Source organism: Artibeus jamaicensis, unplaced genomic scaffold (assembly GCF_021234435.1).
Source record: "Artibeus jamaicensis isolate MK-2021 breed Jamaican fruit bat unplaced genomic scaffold, CSHL_Jam_final contig_525, whole genome shotgun sequence".
Classification (NCBI taxonomy): domain Eukaryota; kingdom Metazoa; phylum Chordata; class Mammalia; order Chiroptera; family Phyllostomidae; genus Artibeus; species Artibeus jamaicensis.
The window spans coordinates 15445320-15468449 of NW_026521874.1; the positions used below are offsets into that span (position 1 = coordinate 15445320).

The 23130-nt window shown below is 42.7% G+C and overlaps 2 protein-coding genes across 3 annotated transcripts in view; one reads left to right on the plus strand and one right to left on the minus strand.

The window, feature by feature from the left end:
- Positions 1–1675: 1675 nt before the first annotated feature.
- On the minus strand, positions 1676–6772 carry XBP1 (X-box binding protein 1). The gene is given in 6 exon segments (XM_037153318.2): positions 1676–2781; positions 3062–3145; positions 3148–3207; positions 4426–4566; positions 5339–5435; positions 6486–6772. Coding segments are annotated over 6 exon segments (1170 nt in total). The 5' UTR covers positions 6716–6772; the 3' UTR covers positions 1676–2223.
- An 81-nt stretch (positions 6773–6853) lies between these two features.
- ZNRF3 (zinc and ring finger 3) overlaps positions 6854–23130 on the plus strand; it is a 198614-nt gene continuing 182337 nt past the window's right edge. The window contains exons 1-2 of one of the 2 annotated variants that reach the window (XM_053669620.1): positions 6854–7288; positions 7979–8158. The gene's annotated coding sequence lies outside the window, so the exon portion shown is untranslated. Of the gene's footprint in view, positions 7289–7523; positions 7625–7978; positions 8159–23130 lie in introns of those variants that run through there. The other variant, XM_053669621.1, reaches the window with a different exon arrangement.

Sequence of the window (23130 nt, forward strand, 5' to 3'; positions counted from 1 at the left end):
ATTGGATTTAGTGTTTCAATATGAAGATGTCCTTGAATACCAGGTGTTTTCTCAAGACTGAGCAGTGTTCAGTTTTTTCACCCATCTGTGCAGGAAATGAAAACCCTGATAAATCTACACAGGTTATGTATGTCTTTTGTGTTTTCCTGTTAGTACAGCTGCCTCTTTCATGTGATGTCATTGAATGGAAACTACTTGAACCTCAATCTCCAGATGCTTGTGCTATTATGATGGAGGCAGAAAATGCATCTGTAATTGCATCTGCCTACACAATCCCTAAATATATTCTCAGCTCTTAAATTTTCAGTTACAGAAACTCAGGTGGTCAAGTTTTTAATCACAGGGACAGCTGGAGACAGTCCTTACATTTATGATACACAAACTTAAGAGTCCAAGTAAGCTTGCATGCCAAGAACCAGGATTGGGCTCCGGCTTCAGTGACCGGGGATCTTAGGCCATCTTGCAAGTATGCTTGGGGACATGGCTCCAGTCACACCAAAAGCATTCCGTTGAACTTGGTTGAAATTCTACCTTGCCATTTCCTTGCTGCTTGAGACTGTGAATCCCATCTTTTCCGTACTGTACTCATTCACTTTGACCCCCCCAGGGGTTATCTTAATAAACACTGGCACAGAAGGCTGGCATAGGTGAAATGTTTTTAAGTAAGGAAGCCCTTTAATATCTTTTAAGAGGATTCCCAGGAGGTGCACCAGGAAGGATGATGTGGTCATCAAGTCTCTAGTTTGGGGATTGTATTAATGTGTAGGATTTTTCCTTGAACAGGTTCATTCTTTAGTGAAACTAGTTCAAGTGTATCCAATTTTGTAAGAGATTAAAATCCTTCCAAAGTGGATTAGGTGATAATAGCTAACTTCTGAGTGCTTGGGACGGTGCCCAGCATATCCTAAGTGTTTATAATATATCATCTGTGTGAATTGTTTAACAACTGTTAGAGATGTTGACTGTTATGTCCTTTTACGGATGGGGAAATAAGTGATATTGGACATCTAGGGTTACCCAGCTAACAGTGGCAGTTAAACTCAGGGAGTCTGATTCTAGAATATGCTCTTAATTCCTTTAATAATTGTAAGAGAACTTTGATATTTAATGGCATGTTAAATATCATGAGGTATATAGCATGATGCCATTTAATGGGCCTCGTAACACCGATCTTTGTGTGCTTCCTTGTTTTTCCAGGCATACTATTGGAGCAAACAAAGTAGGCACAGAACTGTAGGCAGAAGGTAATGCTGCCTACTCCAGGAATATTTTATGGCATTGGTTAAAGTCTATAATCTCCTAAGAATTAAACCTTTACCTTGTGACTTCTGTATGTTCATTGAGATACAGCACAACTGGCTTATATACCCACTAATCAGTTAAGGGTGGTTAACAGTGGTTAAGGGTTTTAGCTATGCCACTTACTAGCTGTGATATTGGGTCCATTAGGCTGGAGAAACCCTCAAATACAGTAACTGCTCAGAGTAGAGTATATCACTTATGGCCACCAGGAATTGGAGCAGGCAGTATAATTATAAGGGCGAAAAATCTTCAGTCACTTTAAAAACTGGCATACTTACTGAAGTTGGATAAATCGCTACCATTTATCCAAACAGCAAAACACCTAGAGGGAACATAAGACAAGGTCCAAGAAAGAATCAAAGAACAAAGACACTGCATTGCACTTTTTAATTGCATGGGTAGTTTTAAATAAATGGAGAAAGCACCTTCAGAAGTTACACTAGCAGGGAAAGACTCCGTTGAGCATTTACATAGTAAATTTCTACAGCTTTATAAAAGATTCTTACTCTTTATTGGAACTGTACATGAGGGAAAAGGAGCCCTCTCAGGTAGGTTTCTCTTTGCTTCCAGAAGCAAACTAAAGGACCTAAAATTAGAGGCAAGCCTGGGATGCTGAGAAGAAAGAAATGATAAAGGGCCCCTCATAAATTCCCTGTCTAATGTCCTCTACATAAGTATTTTAGGGCAAACTGCTGCCCTTAAGATAAAGGTACAACCTCAAAAACTGTAATTCTGCATTACTGTACTGTACCGGAGTACCTTGCACTGCTGAATGTCAATACATGGGGTGACCTGTGAGGTTTGAATAGTCAAATACTTTGCTATGTACCTTCTACTTTGGCTTTTGAATGAAGCACAAAAAGCCGCTTCTGCTATCTTCCAGGCAGTGTAATAGGGAAAAGGGTAGTAGTGGATCATTCCTTAGACACTAATAAGCTGGGGGAAAAGCTCATTGGCAAAACTGTCCTCCCAAGAATGGTCTACACCAAGCAAAGAGGACATGTCGCTGAAAGGGGAAGGAGAGCCCTCATATCTACAGTCACTGTAAGCATCCAGTAGGCAGGAAGATGGCTTCAGGCAGTGGCTGGATGAAAGTAGATCTGGGATACCCAGCTCTGGAATGAAGTCATCTTCTACAAGTTCTTCCTTCACTGCAACAGTTAATTCAGGGTGATCTTTCTCTGAGGGGCTGAAAGGTGCTTCCTCAATTTTCACTACCACGTTAGCTTTGCTCTCTGTCTCAGAGGGGATCTCTAAGACTAGGGGCTTGGTATATACATGGTCAAAACGAATCAGTTCATTAATGGCTTCCAGCTTTGCTGATGACGTCCCCAGTGATGGAGAAGGGGAGGCCGGTAAGGAACTGGGTCCTTCTGGGTAGACCTCTGGGAGCTGCTCCACGCTGGTAGGCTCTGGAGAAGGACATCTGAGGAACATGACTGGGTCCAAGTTGAACAGAATACCCAACAGGATATCAGACTGCAAGAATGAAAAAATAAATGGAGTCCAACTATGAGAATGCACCTGGGAATCCACCTAAAATACTTAGTACTTAGCACAATGCAATTTAATCATTATGCTGTATGATAATCTCTGCAACCCACCAAATCCACTTACCTGGAATCACCTGGACACAGGAAGGTAGTAGGTGTTCACCCTTAACCCAACCCAAGCTAACTTATACCCTAATCTGTCTGGTTAGGGAGACTGGGCATCAAACAAGTCCTATAGCTCTTCAGTAAATTCAAATAACCCCTACCTCAGAGTCCGAAGAGTCAACACTGTCAGAATCCATGGGGAGATGCTCTGGAGGGGCAACAACTGGGCCTGCACCTGCTGCAGAGGTGCACGTAGTCTGAGTGCTGCGGACTCAGCAGACCCGGCCACCAGCCTCGCTTCATCCCCCTGAGAGGAGACACCAAAGTGAGTAAACTGCCCAAACAGCTGAGAATCCCCAAGGGAAAATGCCCACAGAGAACGTGATTCTCAACTTTCAAGAAAGTTAGAAAACTAATCTTTAGAGCTGAAATCTCTCCCTTACCTTTGTTATTTCCATTTTCTTGAGTCCTCCTCAAGAAAAGATGAGAAAAGGGAGTAAGACTAACTTTTCATTGTAATTTTATATGCTATGAAACATTCTTTACTCCCCAAAGATTCAAGCAGGATTAATAGTCCTCTTTAAGATTTTATTTACTTGCAGAGAGCAGATAAGTGAGGGAGAAAAAGACGGAGAGAAACATCAATGTGCCAGAGAAACATCAATCGGTTGCCTCTTGCATGTCCCCAGTCGGGGACCTGGCCCACAACCCAGACATGTGCCCTGACCAGGAATCAAATTGATGACCTTTCAGTCTGTGGACAACACCCAACACATTGAGCCACACCAACCAGAGCTAGGATTGATATTTTAAAATAATACCTTAATGATAGTCTCAGTAACAATGTCCTCAGTAATAGAGCACTATAGTAAATTTAGACCCTAAATCTTTTTGGATAGTAATTATTTTAAAGTTTGTCTTGAATACTACAAACTTCACAGAGTAGAACAGCCCTACTGTCGATCTTAGACCCTGTAAGCATTGTCACCGAAGTTAAGAGAATCCAAAGACTAAAAGCCATAAATCTTTTGTTGTTAAAGTGAGGGAGAGAAACATCAATGTGTGGTTGCTTCCTGAGCATCCCCTAGCGGGCACCTGGCCCACAACCCAGGCGCGTGCCCTAGAGGGAGAATTGAACCGGAGACCCTTTTGATTCGCAGGTCTGTACTCAATCCACTGAGCCACACCAGCTAGGGCTAAAAGCTGTAAAGAAATGTCACTATGAAAATGTATCCTTTCCCTACTCATTCATATTCATCAAAAAGCTACCATAAATTTAGTAACGCTCAAAGTCAGATTTGACTGGCTCTCTTATTCTAATTCTGCTTAATACTAGCCCATCTTACTGGCTAGCAACATTTGTTAGTACTTACTGTTAGAGAGCCATGTAACTTATTTTAATTGTTAGGACTGAGTACTCTTCAAAACCCAATTGAAAATAAGTGTCATTAAAGAAAAAGGTCATGTCATGTCATTTAGAACCATATAACTTCTCACACATGGCACCAAAAAAGGAGATACTTACCTTGGTCTCCTCCTCCTCTCCTGCTGAAGCATCCTGACCCTGGGCCTCCATCCCCAAGCGCTGTCTTAATTCCTGGTTCTCTACCACAAGGCCATGAGTTTTCTCTCGTAAAAGCTGATTTTCTAGCAGAAGTTTTTGGTTCTGGAAGAAAGTTCATAAGAGGCTATTAAAACATCTAATTCTTTCATTTAATACACTAGATGATGTTTCACTACAATTAATTTCCTTCTATATTGGAAAAACTATGCTTATCCAGTTCATATTAGGTATTAGAAGGCACGGTCATAATCACTAAGTTATTTAAGAAGGGTCATTTCATGGGGTCACAAATAACACAATGCCTCCAACTAATACAGACCTCACCCTCAAGGGTGACTTGTAGCTTTAATTTAAATATGTTTTTAAAAACTCCTATCTTGAACTGGCAGGTAATTATAACAGTGAACCATAAAGTCAAAATGTGTAAAACAAGAAATAAAAACAATATAAATAATCTTTATGTATTCAGGATGTGTAACTGGCAACAATTTAAGATTAGGAAGCCCCTAAAAGGGACAGGGAACCGTTAGTGGACTTGAGCCAACCCAGGAAAGGGCTCAAGTTTAAGCAATGATTTCCTATCTGCGCTTAATAACTTCTTAGTACTAACTTGATAAACACTGTTATAATGTTGTAATTCACCAGCTTTGAAACAGATCTAGCACCACAGGCCAGAAGGTCAATCATTCCCTCATCAGACTTCACCACTTAACCAACTACCTACCTACCCTCGCTTAGATTAGTTTAACTTTGAATTAGGTTCAGTTTTATTCTAAAGGGACTGAAACAACTTGGAATGGGCAACAAATATCATAACATTTATCAAGGAAGGGTATTACAATGGATAAAAGAGTCTAGCCTTAAGTATTTTTACCTCTTCTTCCAAATCTACCACTTGCTGTTCCAGCTCACTCATTCGAGCTTTCTTTCGGTCTCTGGCAGTCTGAGCTGCTACTCTGTTTTTCAGTTTCCTAGGAACAGAAGGGATATACCACACTGAGTCATCTCAAACCTTATTTATATTTGAAAACGTGGCCAGCTGGTGCTTTCACATCAATTTACAGTATACAGTAGACTGATGGTAAAACACACTTCAGGCTCTTCCCTTCAATCAAAGAAAACAAAAATACAGCCTTCTTACAATCCAGGTTGAAGAACTGCTTTATTCTCTCCCATATTGCGTCATCCACCTCAGTCTATTCTGGCCACAGCACGGGGGCTGGGCACAAATATTACTCATCTTGTAACATAAGAAATTTCCTCCTCCCTTTTCTACTCCCCCGTTGCTTCCTGACTCCAATTCCCTCCACCAGGATCAACCTGGACTATCTAAATCTAGTGAAGGCCTCAGTTGCGCAATGACATAAACCCTCTCCCCCCAGCACAGCTCAAACAGGGGAGAGGCTGACGCCTTCCCCTCTAGTGCTGAGACCCTAGGCACGTCCTGGATCCTCGATCCTAGGCCGGAGCCGCATCCGCATCCGCTGGAGGAGACACTCGATAAACCACTAAGTGTGCATTGCTCAGAAAAGAACTAACATTACTTAGTTAGGTAACAGGCATTATTCTCTTAATCTCCCCAACGACCTCATGAAGTAATTACCATTTTAAGAACGCGGAGACTGAATTTGACTAGAAACCCGCACAGAGGTCACAGCCCTTTCACAGCTGTCATTTCAGCTGCTCCTCAAAATACAGTAGGTTAACCGAGAGGCTGGCTATTCGACTCCAAGTTCAGAAAAGCTGCTTCTGTGATCACACATCAAAGGGGCCTGGAACCCAGGTGCCTGCGTACCCAGCTCTAGGCATCTCTAACGAGATAGAAAAGAAGGAAATAAAAACAGCTGAGCAGCCCGGACTCAACTCAACGTGGTGGATCCCCTCGGTCCGGACTTCCTGTCCCGCCCCGCGCCACGTTGGCACCGGACTGGCTGGGCCCAAGGCGCCCGAGCACGGCCCGATCCTGACCCAGACCCCTGTACCGGCTTCACATCCAGTCCAGACCCGGATCCCTCGCCCACCTCCGCAGCGCCTTCTCCTCAGGGCTCAGGTGTGTGAGGCGCTGTCGCTTTCGTGCTTGAGTTGGACCCCCGCTCTCTGCTTCTGGGCCGGCCCCTCGCTGGCCCGCCGGCAGCATGAGTGGCACATTCCGGCCGGCCGGGGCTCCGGCGGCAGCGGCGGGCTTGCTGGATAGAAGAAGCACTTTGGGAGCCCCGGCGGCCGGGCTCTGCGCGGATGCCACCACTACCATGGCCCAAGAGTGTCCACACGAATGAGTACAGCCACCGCCCAGCCAGCGGGCTCAGCCGCCCCAGCCTTTCTATGGTCGTGGCCCCCCGCAATTGGCCAGCGCCGAGTGACGCACAACAAATATCGTCGCCTATTGGTTCCGAGCCCCCTCCGGGGGCGGAGCAAAAACGTCTAGCGTGGCGGCATTTTTCTCCTGGGATATGCGGGCGACATTTTTTCTCCTGGGACGACCAGCAGGACCCAGTCTTGGCCGATTACGGGGACCCGTATGGCTGGGGCTAGGTGGAGTCTCCGTAGCAAACTAGTTTTCCCCCTGGGCTGACGCGTTTTTACTCGGAATGACGATTTCATTCCAAACCAGGGGACTTCCGGACGGAGGAATTTTTACCTGGACGAACAGATCGTTACCGCTGGCTGATAGAATTTTAACTCCTGCGCCACTTCGGGGCACCCTGAGTGGACGGAGAGTCGAGAGAGAGCAGAATCGGGCCTTGAGTTGAAAAACAAAGCCTGTAAAGAAATTCTGCAAATTAAGAGCCTTTATTTAGATGAGATAGCGTGGGTTTAGCTTATGGTAAGGGCTTAATAAAAAATGATAGTTATCTCCGAGTGACAGGAATACATGTGTTTTAATTTTTTCTTTGCATTTTTAAGTTTTCTAGTATGAGCGTATGTAACCTTTTTAAGGACAAAAAAAAATTCACTTGTAGAAACGAAGGGAGGTTCAAGGTTTATGCCCCGCAGTTGTGGTTGCAGCGTGATGGGGGTGAAGGAGCTGGCGTGGGGTGCGGGGGGGGGGGGGCGGTCGGAGAACGGCCTTGAGAAAGAGGGGTCCTCGGGTCAGCAGCTAGGGACCAATTTAGACACACGAATACGAACATGGAAAAACCCGAGAAAACACCTCATACACGTAAGTTTACTTTTTAAAAGCAAATAAACTGTTAAGTTCCCTAGAGTCACAAAGTAATACAATTAGTTTCCTCTGCTCAGCACAGTTCTAAGTTCTAGGGAGGCAAAGATTAGTAAACTAACCAGATTGGAATATCTTCAAAAAATGAAAAGATAGAGTTAGTTCTAGGCAATTCTACAGTGTTAATATGTCAGATTAATTCTTAAATTATATTTTGGTGTGAAGGGAACAAGATGGGAAGAAGGAACTAAATTCAACCTCTTGATATGCAGGCCCTTTACGGGGGCACAGTTCCTGTTACTCCCATGGGTGCCCCATGAAGCCTCCCAACACGTATTTGCTTCCTCCCAATAGGCAAAGTGAAATCAGTGACTACTTAAAATGAGCTGGCCCAGCTCACGGCTTCCTGAGCATACGCTGCTTCTATGGACAGGAAAAGAGGCAGTGGTGATCCCAGACACCCCAGGACAAAGAAGGATGCCTCCTTAACTCTGGTCAGCCTTGAGCTACGTGGGTCCTAACGTACCTGCAAGGGTAGGAGAGTCACTTCTGGTCTCCCAGGCCTTTCGGGAGAAGTTTTTGGACTTTCTTCTGGTTGAAAATTTCACATTTAAGGGTAAAGGACCTTGGAAAGCTGTAAGATATTCTGAGAAAAGTCATGTAATTGTCATGCAACCTTTTATTTATTAAGTTAATATTTGTGAAGGCCAAGAGAATGTCTGGCACTGTGTGAAAAAAGTCCCGGAAAACAAAAAAGAAATTTAAATCATTTAGGCATAAGAAGAAAATGCATGAGGTCTCCATAATGTAGTAAGTAACCAACCATGTGTAGAAGGCCCAAGATGCTGGTGCAGAGGAGAAAAGTTGGATAGATTTCATTTTGGTCTTGCTTAACTGTGTAGTAAAGGAATGTTGAAACCAACTCCCCCAGTTTTCAAGGCTTTTATCTTTTTGATAAAATTTAAAATCAGCCCTGGCTGGTGTAGCTCAGTGGATTGAGGGCCTGCGAAAAAGATTGAGGTTCAATTCCCAGTCAGGGCACATGCCTGGGTTGTAGGCCAGTTCCCAGGGGGGGACGCACAAGAGACAACCATACACTGATGTTTCTCTCCCTCTCTCTGTCTCTCCTTTCCTTCCCCTCTAAAGATAAAAAAGTAAAATCTTTTTAAAAACTACCTTTTCACGAAAAAAAAAAATTTAAATCATGCCCGTTTTAAAGTAATTTGACACAATGCAGATTGCTATTTATGAAGTCTCCAGCACTCACAGGCAAACCTTTGAATAGTTTCAAATCCTCCATGTAAGACTAATCTGATCGTTTCTTGCATCAGATGCCATTAGCCTTTTAAAGCATTTACTAGGCACTAGTGATAAGAGTTCTAAAGTATATGCAATACAAAGTTCTTAGTCTTGGTGAACTGTAAGAGAAGCAGGAAATCATCAAGTGATGAGAAGCAGGAAATCATTAAGCCTAAATAAGTGTCAATGCAACAATACAAAACCCAGTAACAGACAGAAACTAAAATTCAAGAACCACTCTAATATGGCAGTCGCTAACTGTGTGTGGCTGTTACGCACTTGAAATGTAGCTTCTCTGAATTAAAATGCACTGCAAACATGAAGGACAGACAGTGTATTCGAAGACTTAGTATAAAAAAGTATAAAATATTGATATATTGATTACATGTTGAAATGATAGTATGTTTGATATTTTGAGTTAAACTGCTTTTTTAAAATTGATTTTACCTCTTTTTGAAAATTGACTGCTAAATTTTTTGTCTCGCACTATATTTTATTGGATAGCCCTGGTATAGTTGATATTTCAATGTGTAAGATAGCACAGGTAAACAGAGAGAAGGAAGGTAGATAAACATGTGTTAAGGTTCCTGCCTCCTTTAGTGAAAAGATATGCATAATGATTAATACTAGACACAATTACAATAAATAGATGTGTTCATAGTGATTTTTTTAATTAATGTGCATGTGCCCCTAAGGGCACAAAGAGACTTTCCCAGCCACATGTGTGGACACATGCATAAAACCTCTCTTCCAAGATGCACATGCCTGAGAATGGTGTCTCTGAAGCAGATTCTTTTCCCCATCTCTCTTCTCAGTCACCATCCTTGCACCCTGCAGAGGGGAGACCCTCCTTTCACTCCTGCTGAATCTTCCCAAGGTGCCTGGTCCTGACTTAGAAAAACCGCTGGGGTTCCGAACAAATAGGCCAGGCAAGCTATTTGTGATGGTATTGAGAGAAAAAAAAAAAATGACCCTCACCACTGAGTATCAAATTCCTTCCCAACTTCATCTGTTCTCATTCTTCGTTTTCAGCAAAATGGAAGGAAGACAAAATTGAGTTGTCAGCTGTGAGTTCAATACAAAAATTTTGGGTGATGAATCATTATGTGACTTGGCTTCTAACTCAAAAGATGTTCAAACAATTGAAGGACATTGTTCAAACAGAATGCCTTCCACCCTCATCCTCTTAGCTGTATGAATAATGGTTTTGGGCACTTACATTTTTGTAATGAAAAATAAAACAAAAGTGATGCCAAATCCTGTCTCATTCTAGAGAAAAGTACTATTAAATCATTGATACATGAATCCAAAAATACATTTCCAATATACTTTTACTTTTTATGTTTAATAATTATTCATCAAAAATTAGGAATGTATATTGTTTTGATAAACTTTATAATTTAATAAGCTCTATCTTATTTTAACTTAATTATGATAGCTCCACGCCGAATTATTCTTACAATAAGAAGAAAGTTTTTAAATACTTAAATACATGTACTTTTTTGCAGGGTAGCCTATTAGATAATCAAGAATAGACTTTTAAGTATAAGAACTATATTACATTGGGATAAAATCCTATAAAGTTGAATGGGACTACAACTTAAAAGAGAAAGAGAAATGACAATTACAGGTTCTTATAAAAGAACTTGTTAGTACTTTTTTAAACTTTTTATTTTGTATAGGCTTCCGGTCAAGATGGGACATAGAGAGACACGGCTCACCTCTTTGCACAACCATGTCAAAATCACAACTAAAATATAGAACAACCATCACTCAGGAACATCCAAAATCAAGTTGAATGGAAGTCCAACAACTTTGGAATTGAAGAAACCATATCCATCCAGACTGGTAAGAGGGGCGCAGATGCAGAACAGGGTGGCCCCACATCCACGTGGATAAAAATTCAGGAGAATATCTTGGGAGTGACGAGTCCCAGACCCACACCAGGCCCCCAGGCCAGGATTCCAGTACCAGGAAGAGAAATCTCTACAACTCCTGGTGGCAAAAACCAGCAGGGAGCCCTAAGCAATTCCTCTTGGGGAACCCACACATGGACTCACCTACTCAGGCTCACTCCCTCTGAATGCCAACACCAGGGCGGCAGCTGGAGGGGCACCATTAGTATACAAGGAGAGACTGAAGTGTCTGACACTGGGGTGAGCAGAAGCAATTGTCCCATTGCTGAACCCTCCCCCCACAGAGCCTGCAGGCTGGTGCCATATCTATCTGAGACTCCATCAACCTGGCTAACACTGCGTGACCCACCTTGGAGATTCACAGAGGCTCTATCGCACCCAACTTACTGGCCCACCCTAGCTGCTCTTTTATAAGAATGGCTTATCTTGGCTCCTAAATCCTATCAAACAAGCAGCAGCTGGCTTCAGCGAACCCTAGAGGTAGACAGATTCACCTGGGAATTGTCAAACCCAGCAAGAGCAGCTGCCACCTCAGATTGCTTTATAACTCAGGTAGGGTGCCCCGGGCAAAACACAGGTGGGGGCTGACTTCGGCCATGCAGAAAACCCCAAGGCCAGCTCACCCAGTGGACAGCTACTGCACCTGCACAGCTGGATCCTCCATAGAGGGCAGAGGTTGGTGGTCAGTGGTCACAGCAACCAAGGCTCAACTACAAAAGGAAGGTGTACTCAGTCCACACAGAGTGTATCTCAAGTACCCAGCTTGAGTGATGGGGAGGCTGTGCCACTGGACCCTGTAGGACACCTACTACATTAGGCCACACTACCAAGACATGGAGTCAAAGCAGCTCTACCTAACACTTAAAAACAAACACAGGGAGGCTGCCAAAATGAGGAGACAAAGAAACATGGTCCAAATGAAAGAACAGATGAAAACTCCAGAAAAAGAACTAAACAAAATGGATCTGTCAGGTGCAGAGCTCAAAACACTGTCTAACAATGTTTGGGAAACTTAGTCAGGACCTCAGCAACATAAAAAGATCCAGTCAGAAATGAGGGATATACTAATTGAAATAAAGAACAATATACAAAGAAACAACAGAATGATGAAGCTGAGAATTCAAATCAATGATTTGGAACATAAGGAATCAAAAAACAATCATACAGAACAAGAAGAAAAAAGACTAAAAAAAAAAGGATAGTATAAACAGCCTCTGGGACAACTTAAGAGGTCCAACATTCTCCTTATGGGGGGGCAGAAGAAGAAGAGAAAGAGCAAGAAATTGAAAATCTATCTGGAAAAAACAGTGAAAGAACATTTCCCTAATTTGGTGAAGGAAATAGACATCTAAGTCCAGGAAGTACAGAGAGTCCCTATTATGATGGATGCAAAGAGGCTCACAGCAAGACACATCATTATTGAAAGGCCAAAAGTTAAAGATAAGGAAAGACTCTTAAAAGCAAGAGAAAAGAAGTTAGTTGCTGGAAGGTTGCTGGATGGGGGAGGAGGAGAACGAGTGAGGAGGTGAGGGAATTAGGAAGTACAAATAGGTAGTTACAGAATAGCCATGGGGATGTAAAGTACAGTATAGGAAATGGAGTAGCCAAAGATCTTATATGCTTGACCCATGGACATGAACAATGGTGGGGAGATTGCCTGAGGCTGTGGGGGGTGTTGGGCGGAGGTGGGCAAAGGGGGAAAAATCAGGACAACTGTAATAGTATAATCAACAAAATATAATTGAAAAAATAAAAAGTAAACTTTTGATGTTGTTATAATTCCAAACTTACAGAAAAGAAGCAAGAATAGTTCCTATATATTTTTCACCCAGACTCCTTACTTGGACTTTCCACGAACTTTTTACTGTATTTGTCTTATGTCTTTCTCTGTGTGTGTGTGTGTGTGTATATATATGTATATATATGTCATTTATATATTTAAATTTTTCTGAACCACTTATGAATGAATTGCAAATATGATGCCTATTACTCCTAAAATATTGTATTTATATATTTTCTAAAACCAAGGTATATTCTCCTTATAACATAAATACAACCGCCAAAATCAGGAAATTAGCATATGTAAAGTATCACTATCAATCACCAAATTCCATTCATATTTCTCTGATTGTTCCAATAGTGCCCTTTATAGTCTAGAATCTGGTCCAAGTTCAAGCATTGCACATGGTGATGATTGTGTCTTGTTAATGTCCTTCCATTGAGACCTGGTCTTTTCTGACCTTAACTTTTTTTTTTGAAATTTACAGATCAATTTACCTTGTAGAATGTCCCTCCGTTTCAATGCATTTAGGGACACCTCATGATTTATGTGTGTTGGGCAGGAATGCTACAGGTACGATGCCATGTTCCGCTCAGTGCATCGTATCATGAGGCGCGAGATCTCGTTTGTCCCCTAACCAGTGATATTAACTTTACCAACTGCTTAAAATGGTGTCTGTCGAGTCTCTCCACTCTGAAATTAATTACTATTATACTTACTAACAAGTATTTTGTGGAGGATATTTTGACATATTTAACCCTCCTATTATGCGTTAGACTTTCACCCACCAGTTTTAGGATTCATTGATGATGATTCTTCTCTAAATTAGTACAATAATGATTTGCTCACAATTCCTTCAGTCTTTATGATTTGAAATTCTATGATATGCCAGAACTTTCCCTTCTTATATATTTATTCATTTCAGCATCAACTCATGGAGTCCTATTTAACTTTGTGGGTTAAACTCTATTACCACAGGTCCTGGCCAGGTAGCTCAGTTGGTTAGAGTGTCTTCCCCATACACAAAGGTTGTGGGTTCTGTTGGAAACTGCCCCTCCTGCTTTCAGAAGCTGTAACCCCCCCATGGCTAAGGCTGAGAACAGGACCTTGGGACAACAAGCCACTTAGGACAAAAAGCTTATCTTCCTTGTAGGGGCACCACCTCTGCCCGGTTTCTCTTCACCCTGCTCGGCCCCGGGGTGGATGACCTGTTAGCCAATGACAGGTAAGATTCCCTAAAAGAGGGAAGACCTGAGGTAGGCATGGTTGAAAAGGGGCCCTCAGGGACGGACTTGGGAAGCTATAGAAAAAGGGGCTGATGGGCCCTCGCCCCTCAGCTTTGATATAGCCTGAGTCCTCATTCTGTCTGAAAGAAGTCTCCTAATCTCTTGGCTGCCTTACTTCCCCTACCTGACTTAAGCCTGAAAAAATGCTGGTGGTGGGTGAGGCCCTGTGCTGGAAAGGGATCACCCTAGGGTGATCAGGCCTAAGAAAGAATGCATAAAATCTTATGGAAGCTATTTTGCTAACACCCTCAATTTAAATGATAAGGGTCCAAGCAGAAAGTGAGTTTGTTCCCCAAAGTTTTATGGCCCTGACTCAGAATAAGCCCTTAGAGTTCTTTGAATGTTATCTGTTGTTTAATCATTTCTGCCTGACAATGACTGATGAGCTTTACGAATACACCCTGTATTCCTGGGCAAATTGAACCCAATAAAAGCTTGTCAAGGCAAGGGTCCACGCGCTCCGAAGCTTTTTCTTCCCTTGAGAGAGAAGCCACGCTGTCCCTTTTCCTCCACAGGACTTGGCAGTCTGTGCAAATGTGTCTCTTGTCTCATCTACAGCGCTGCAGACCCCAGGAGCCGGGATCCGCATCGGGGTTCCATCCCTGTCAGGGCACATACAAGAACCAGCCAATGAACACATGTTCAAGTGGAACAACAAATCAGTTTCTCTCTGTCCCCTCCTCTCTCTCTCTCTCTAAAATCAATCCATGACTTTTTTTTTAAGATTTTATTTATTTATCTTTAGAGGGGAAGGGAAGGAGAGAGGGAGAGAAACATCAATGTATGGTTGCCTTTCGTGCATCCCCTGCTGGGAACTGGCCTGCAGGGAACCGGCCTGCAACCCCGGTATGTGCCCTGACTGGGAATCGAACCGCGATTGTCTAGTTCGCAGGCCCGCGCTCAATCCACTGAGCTACACCAGCCAGGTTTTTTTTTTTAAGCAATCAATGACTTTTTAAAATCTATTACTACATTATTTATTTTGATCCTTAAACTGTCTTAGGCTTGGCCAGTGGAAGCCCTTTCTCTTTTTTCTGTGGTAAAATTCATATAACAAAATTTACCATTGTAACCATTTTTTAGATGTCTAATTAAGGGAATTAATTCACTCACACTGTTGTATTGCCATCACCACTATCCACTTCCAGAACTTTTTGTCATCCCAAAGGGAAACACTGTGTGCATTAACCAGCAATTCTCCATTGCTCCCTTCCCACGGCCCCTAGTCCCCTCTGTTGTACTGTCTGTCCCTTCCATTTGCCTGTTCCACTTACCTCATGTAAATGGAACCATACGGTGCTTGTCCCTTTGCGTCTGATTTGTTTCCCTTAACACACTATCTTCAAGGTTAGCTGCGTCGTGTGTATGGGAGCCTGCTTTTGACATATGTCCTTTCCTACACGTCCCAGTCATTCTCTGAACCCATCCTTATTTTCTGGCACAACAAGATATTACAGATTCATCTATTCTTTCCCAGGTCCAACCCTGGAATCAGTCCTTTCTGCAGGGAGCTCTGACTTCTTTTTGTGGAGAATGACCTTTAGTGACAAAAATCAGTGCACTAGGTATGCTTATTGCTACTGGGGTGTCATTTCTTCTAAATCCTTTCAGTGAATAAAACTCAGAAACATATTTATGTGGGTGTATATACATAGCCACATATTTAGAAATATATAGAAATAGATGTATGTACATATATCCCTGTTTTTATATCTCTCTATATATTAAAAACTCATAAGTGCACAGCAAAAACTCCAGTTCCAATCTAACATCAAAAGGTTTATTTTAGCCTTCCCTCTTTTCATAATTTAACTCTATTCTATGACAATTAGCCTCAATATGGTTACTTCTCTGCTAAATTCTCATGTATGAAAATGTATGTGGCCACTCTGTTGGCAATGGCTAGTTGAATCTTCAGCCCCAGAAAGTGACAACCCCACCTACAGCCAGCCATTCTTTGCCAGCTCCTCAGCTCGTATTTAAATGTGTGTGATAATGACAGCTAATAACTATAATTATGGTATTTAGATCCTACTGAACACAACATCTAAGACAGGGACACAAAAGATTTACTTAAAATGCCAATATTCTCATTTGCATTGGAAACAACAGCCTTTGCCACTACTGAATCTTATCATGAAAAATTTTAGATGCCAAATTTAAAATGGGAGGTGTATAGCTTTACTAAATTAATTTAGGGATCATATGAACAAAAAAGTTCTAAGACCATTGTAGCAAAAGAATAGAAACAATATTAGGAGAGAGAAAGAGAGGACAAGAGTGAGAAAAAGAACAATAAGCCATCATTCCGAAAAACTAAGAAAAGGGGAAAGCACGAGAAACAGAATATGTAGAAAACATAAAGTAACATGGTAGCAGTAAGCCCAAATATATAATAAAAAATAAACACAAATGGACTGTTACTCTTTGTCAGAGGGAAAGGCTCTGATTGAAGGAAAAACCCAAAACCCAGCCACACGCTCTTTATAGGAGGTGGCACATAAAACAGCATGAGAATGGGAAGTGGCTTATCAGGAAATGTTTCCAGAAAGAAAGCATATGTAGCAACATTAGTATCAGACACAACAGAATTTAAAGCAAAGGTATTAACAAGGACAGAGAAGGGTGATTCCTATTGATTCAAGGTAAAAGTTGCCAGTCGTAAATCTTTAGAAACATAGTGACATAATTTTGAAACATATAAAACAAAATGTGAAAATGGCAGATCCATAATCCCACATATACCTCTCTCAGAATCAACAGATGGAGCCGAAACGAAAAGATCTGAGTAGTACAACTTTCCTCCCGACAAAAAAACATGTGCTTTTTTCAAAATAGAAACCTTCACAAAATTTGATCCCATTTACTCTTTTTTTTTTTTTTGTATCCTCACCTGAGAACATTTCCCCCCTTGCTTTTAGAGAGAGAGGAAGTAAGAAAGAAACATCAGTTCGAGAAATCAGCATCAGCTGGTTGCATCAGCTGGTTGCCTCTCGTACAGGCCCAGAGCCGGGATCCTGCATGTCCGGACTGGGGGTTGCTTGTGCCCACACCCAGACCAGGGATCAAACCCACAACGTAGGTGTGTGCCCTGACTGGGAATCAAACCCGCCATCCTTTGGTGATGAGACGACACTTTAGCCATCTGAGCCACACTGGCCATAACTGATCCCATTGACTCTTAAAGACTGAGATTGACCATTGTGTTTTAGGTTCAGAAATAGAATTTTTTTTCAAGTTTTGTCATTTCTGAATAAGGGAGCGATGAGCATTTGTGTACACACACATCTTTGTGTGAAAGAAATCTTCCCATTTTTATTTCTTTTATGTAAATGCCTAGAAGTGAAATTGTGGGATCACGTGGTAAGTGTATGTTTAACTTCTTAGAAACTGCCTGCCGGATTTCCAAAGCGGTTTCATTGTTTCTCATTCCCACCAGCACTGGACTGATTCCTTACATAACTATTGCAGATTGCTATTTCACACTTTCATTGTCACCCCACTTTTCACCTGTTTACCCTGTATGTTTTTAATTGAATTTCAACAAGCTCATTAGGAACAGAAGCCATGTATTATACTTCTTTGGTCTTCTGTGTTTAGTATAGTGCTTGTTACATATTAGGCATTCAATATTTTTTTAATGATTAGTGAATTATTAGATTGTCTCAAGTATGCTTTAAATGATGGGACATCCTTTATATTCTCCTGGAATATTGTTGTATAATACCATTTTCTTGAAAGCAAATTTCTTATAACAAAAGTCTGGAATGTATTCATTTTAATGCACTAAGGCAATATTTCTAGTTTCCTACACAACATCTATTCTAATTCTAATTCTAATTCTAATTCTATTCTACTTCTTTTCCTTATTAAAAAAATTTTTTTAAAGTTCAGAATGTCCTACTAAATACCACCTCCAAGTCTTCCTGGAGCTGTAAATAGCCCTGTAATGCAGGTCAGGCCAACATCTAAGTGGAAATTCTAGGCAGAGAGAATTCCAGGAAGGTTTGTGTCATGGAGGAGACTCAGGAAGCCTGTCATCTTTTGCCTGTTGCCCTTTTCCTCCAATTCTTTCTTACCTGGAATGCTGCTGAAAGGTCAAAAGATTGAAGAGATGCAACATCTTGCAGGCACGAACAAGGAAGCCATGTGATAAAGACGTCAGAGGGGAAAGACCAAAGAATTCTGGGCACCTGATGGCATCATGGAGTGGCCCTCCGGCCCTGACCTCGCTTGAAACTTCCCACTTCCAGATCCCAACTTACATGAGAAATACTAATACCATGGTGGCTGGGCTTTTGTCACAAGCCATACAACACGGGCCTCACTTTTACAGGCAACTTACCTACCACACCACCCTAAGTTAGATTTCTCAAGCACAGTCTTTGTTTTTCTTCTGAATAGACTATTGGCACTGCTGAGGAACCAGTAAGCTTGAGCAGGACGACTGAAAGTAGAAATGTCCAGAGACATAATGTTTTTTTTAAGATTTTATTTATTTATTTTTAGAGAGGGGCAGGCAGGGAAAAAGAGAGGGAGAGAAACGTCAGTGTGCGGTTGCCTGTTGCGTGCCCCTACTACGGGGACCTGACCCACAACCCAGGCATGTGCCTTGACTGTGACCCTTTGGTTTACAGGCTGGCACTCAGCCCACTGGGCCTCGCCAGCCAGGGCACTAGAGACCTAATTTTTTATCAGTGGTACTTCCTTCTGATACCAGGAAGAGTCATTTAACATCATAATATCACTCTTCTGTGGCTGGGAAGCTTGAGTTCAAAGGAAAGAAATAATCAGCTTAATGCTATAGATTACCTTCCCAGCTTATCTGTCTGTCCCACACTCCAGTCCTTTCATTTTCTCAGAATATCCTTTTCCCCTGAGTTTGCCCAGCAAACTCCTGCTCGTCTTTCTGTCTAAACCACAGTTTCTCAACCCTATTGACATTTGGGGCTGGGCAATTCTTTGTTGAGGGGGCTGTTTTGTGCACTGCAGGGTTTTAGTGGCATTCCAGGCTTCTCCCCACTAGATGCCAATAGTATCTTGCCCCCACCCCCCAAGTTATGGCAACCAAAATTGTCTCCAGATTTCCAAATGTTGCCCGGGGGCCAAGATCTTCCCGGGCTGAGAACCACCGCTCTACACTGACGTCAAATAACACCCCAGCCTGCACCTGCTTTGTTCCCGGGCAGTCCTCCCCAGACTTCCGGCAAAACACCTGTGACTCTTGATACGTCTCACCTGCTGGGTTCTCCATATTACACTGTTAGCTCCTTGACGGCAGGGACTGCATCCGAATCGCTTCTGTGCCCCTCTGTTTACTGACTAAACAGATTCCAGAACAGTTCAGGAGAAGAGTGGGAAAAGAATTCAGGACTTCTTGCTCCCTCGTGCTATGACTTTGACAGTTATTGTTAAAGACTCGTGCGTCCCCTGCCATTTCTTGGGGTCACGTTTCATAAACTCCTACACTGTGGTCAGGAGGCAGAGTCCAGCAAGAAAGCACTACATTGCTCATTTTGCTAAATAGCAATTAAAATGGAACAGGAAAAAGTTTTTAAAGATTTTATTTATTTATTTTAGAGAGAGAGGGGAAGGGAGGGAGAAAGAGAAAGAAATACAAATGCTTGAGAGACATATCAACTGGTTGCCTCTTGCAACGTCCCCAACTGGAGGCCTGGCCCACAACCCAGGCATGTGCCCTGACCAGGAATCAAACCAGAGACCTTTCTGTTTGCAGGCCGGTGCTCAATCCACTGAGCCACGCCAGCCAGGATGAAAAGCAAAAATTTTAAGACAACTTTTTATATTCTCACAAAGAAAAATGAAAAATCTTCCAATGACATGAAAAAGTGATCAGCAAAGGTTTCTATAATATTTTTCCCCCTAATGAAGTCAAAGTTTCAACTTAGTCTTGCAGAAAGTGCTCTGCACACTCCTCACCCAGGTCCAGGCTCCCTCGGTGTCTGTCCCTTTCCACAGCTGTGGTACCTTTGTCACAACCAAGGAACCAGTCTGGGTGCGTGGGGCTCTGTTACCCTCTAGAAATGGGTGGAGTTCTTTGGTTCGCTAGGACTCATGATCCTGGTGCTTTTAATTTTATCAACATGTTTTTTAAAGGAGGACATTTATGAACTGTTCAAGTAAAGTTGAGACACTGAGCAGGAAATTCTAGTTCCTTCAATCCCACAGCAGCCCACCCCTTCTGGAGAGGAGTTGCAACACTTCCCGAAGTTCACTTGTGCGTGTTCGCGTTCTAAGAAATCTAATACTCCTTTGGCTTCTGCAAAATGGCTATAGTTCATATGCCCAGTAAATTAAACAGAGCCTAAAAGGGCACAACAACAAAAGGAAAGATTCGTTTGAAAAGCGCAAAGATATCACACTCCTCCCTTTTTCACTTGGCATCGACCCACAGTGGCTCTGCATAAAGCACAAAACCAAAAGTTCTCCATCGTCCATCCCTTGATTGACACTCACGTTCAAAGTCGGCACGAGAAGCAAGTTTTATTTTCCTGGAAGTTTAAGCACCGCAGGCCCCCTTCATTTGTGCTAGAATAAATATCAGTTCCACTGGGTTTGAAATGTTTTTGGTAAACATTTTGCATTGGTGTAATTTTAGTTGACAGAGGAGTTCCAAAGACAGTAGACAATTCCCGCACGAACCCCCAACTGGTTCCAGTTCCCCTAGTGGTACTCACTTACATCACCTGAGGCACATCTGTCAAAACGAAGGAACCGACACAGACACACTGCTATTAACTAAACTCCGGACTTCACGGGGATTTGACCAGTTTTTCTCTGCGTTTCTGCTATTGCTTCTGTATGATACCTCTGTTGTTACACAATGTTTTATGACTAATTTCCATAAATAGTATTTCTTTGAAGAGCTGAATTCACTCAAGTTGAACCTTCCCAGGTACATACATACTCTGCACTTTGACTCCACAATAGCCACCACTGAATTCCTTCCCCCCTTTGGAAAGGTGGCCTTGCCTTTAGCTGATGCTGTGAGGTTTTTTTTGCAAACCTGGCTCAAAAGAGACTGGTTTTCTTGAGAATGGCCCAGAAATTTTCAACACTAAAAATAAAGAGGTAAATAAATATCCTCTTTGATTTATGGCTGACTTTGTACATTTGATGTACATGTGGGGATAGACAGCAAGTTGTACTTTTTCTGTTCTTGCACAATTATTTTTTTCATGAAAACAGCCAGGATGTATGTGGTTCTAAGAGCCAGTGGGGTAAAATTCAGACCAAACTCTGGTTTGGTGAAGAAAGGGGATGAGAGAAGAAAAAAGCTTTAGGAGCAGAGGGGGAAGTAGAATGATTGCTTCTAAGAACCCTGGGACGGAGGTCATCCAGCTTTCATTTCCAGACCCTGTAAGACAGATGTTTACATCCTGGTGACTAGGGGTTTGGATTATGAAATAATCAGACAGATGGGGGTAGGGTTTTTAGCTCAAAAACATACTAGTTAGGGTGACCTAGGACAAGTTACTTAATCTCTCTGAGCCTCTGTTTCCTTGTCAGTAAAATGAGAGTCAAGCATTGAACAAGAGTATATATTTAACACAGCACACAACACCATGAAAACACATAATACAGGTTAAGTATCAACACCACCAGAAGCAGGTTACCCTAAGGCCACTGGACATTCCCAAACTGGTCCTAGTCCTCTGTTAGTCTCATCTTTTCTTCCATATCTTTCCATATTTGGTAATCAAGAAGTTTGACAGGTCCTAGAAGGCTAAGTGAAACAAGAGCGTGTCCAAGTCTTTAAAATGTCTCTAATTAAGTATAAAATTTAATGACCGATTCCAAGCAGGGGTGGGAGTCCATGAAGCAGGAAAAATATTACAAGGACGGACACCAGGCGAGTTTTCCCCAGTGGCTCCCTCCCCCAACTTTGACCCATGGGTGGGCCAGACCTGGCCACTGGCTGCCAGGGATCTGCCCTGTTGCTGTGACCTGGGACAGCATTCCCAGCAGAGAGCTGCAAATGTTAGCTAAACACACAATCTCGTGAGCATCCCGAGAGATCACGGGGCGGAGTCGGGATTGCGCCATCACTGGGTGCCGGGGGCCTGTGGGAGCCGCTCTACACACAACCAGTGTGTGAGGCTGTGTGTTTGGGGGGGGGGGGGGGGGTCGGGATCTGCAGTTTTAACGTGGGACCTTGTTGTTTTGTGTGAAACACATTCATTTTCCATTTAAAAATGAGTTGTATTTTCCAGCATGCACTTTCAGAATTACAGGATATTTATTTAAGATCTTATTTATTTATTTTTAGAGAGAGGGAAAGGGAAGGAGAAAGAGAGGGGGAGAGAAACATCAACGTGTGGTTGCCTCTCAGGTGCCCCCAACCAGGGACCTGGCCCACAACCCAGGCATGTGCCCTGACTGGGAATTGAACTAGCAACCCCTCAGTTCGCAGGTTGGCCTTCAACACACTGAGCCACACCACCCAGGGCAGAATCATAGCGTTTTTTATAGTCCTTAGGAGCCACAGTAGGTAACCAAAGATACTTATTTGTATCTGCAGCAATCTGTAGCCTCTTGGGGAGCAGAGAGATAGTGGACTGACCACTGAACTTTAGCCTGGTGGGGGTTGGCACTTGGCTCTGCTGGGTGACCTGGAATAAACCATAAACCTCTTCAAGAGCTTCCTTTGTTATTGTTGTTTGTTTTTACTAGAAGAGGCAGGAATGAGCAGGAAAACAACCTAACAGAGAGCCTAGCACGTGAGAAGGAGCTTATATCATTTAGCTCCAGACTCCAGAGCAAAGGTGGCCATCCCAGCCTGAGCTACTCAACTTCATTTTGGGAAGATCTGCCTTGATATCTAAAAGAGGATGATAACAACAGGAACAACCTGTTCCTGAACTTTGTGAGCCCTCCCTGCCCACAAATAGCCCCCCTGGCACATGGGGACAGTCTCTGGTGCCCACCCAGGGGGCTGCTCTGTGCAGACACAGGGGCAGTGGCTGAGGGAGTGAATACAGATTCTTCAACATCCTAGAGATACATACAGTGGGGGCAGGGGGTCCTTTAGATTCACCTTCCAGGTGACTAGGTGACTTTACAACTCAAAGGTTATGTACGTCTGACTTCTCTTACACTCTGGAACAGATAAAGGAGTCAAGAAGAGAGCTGCCCTGGAAATAGCTTAGCCCTTGGATGAGCATAAACATGTCTCAGCTGAAGTGTTTCTAATCGGTGTCTTAA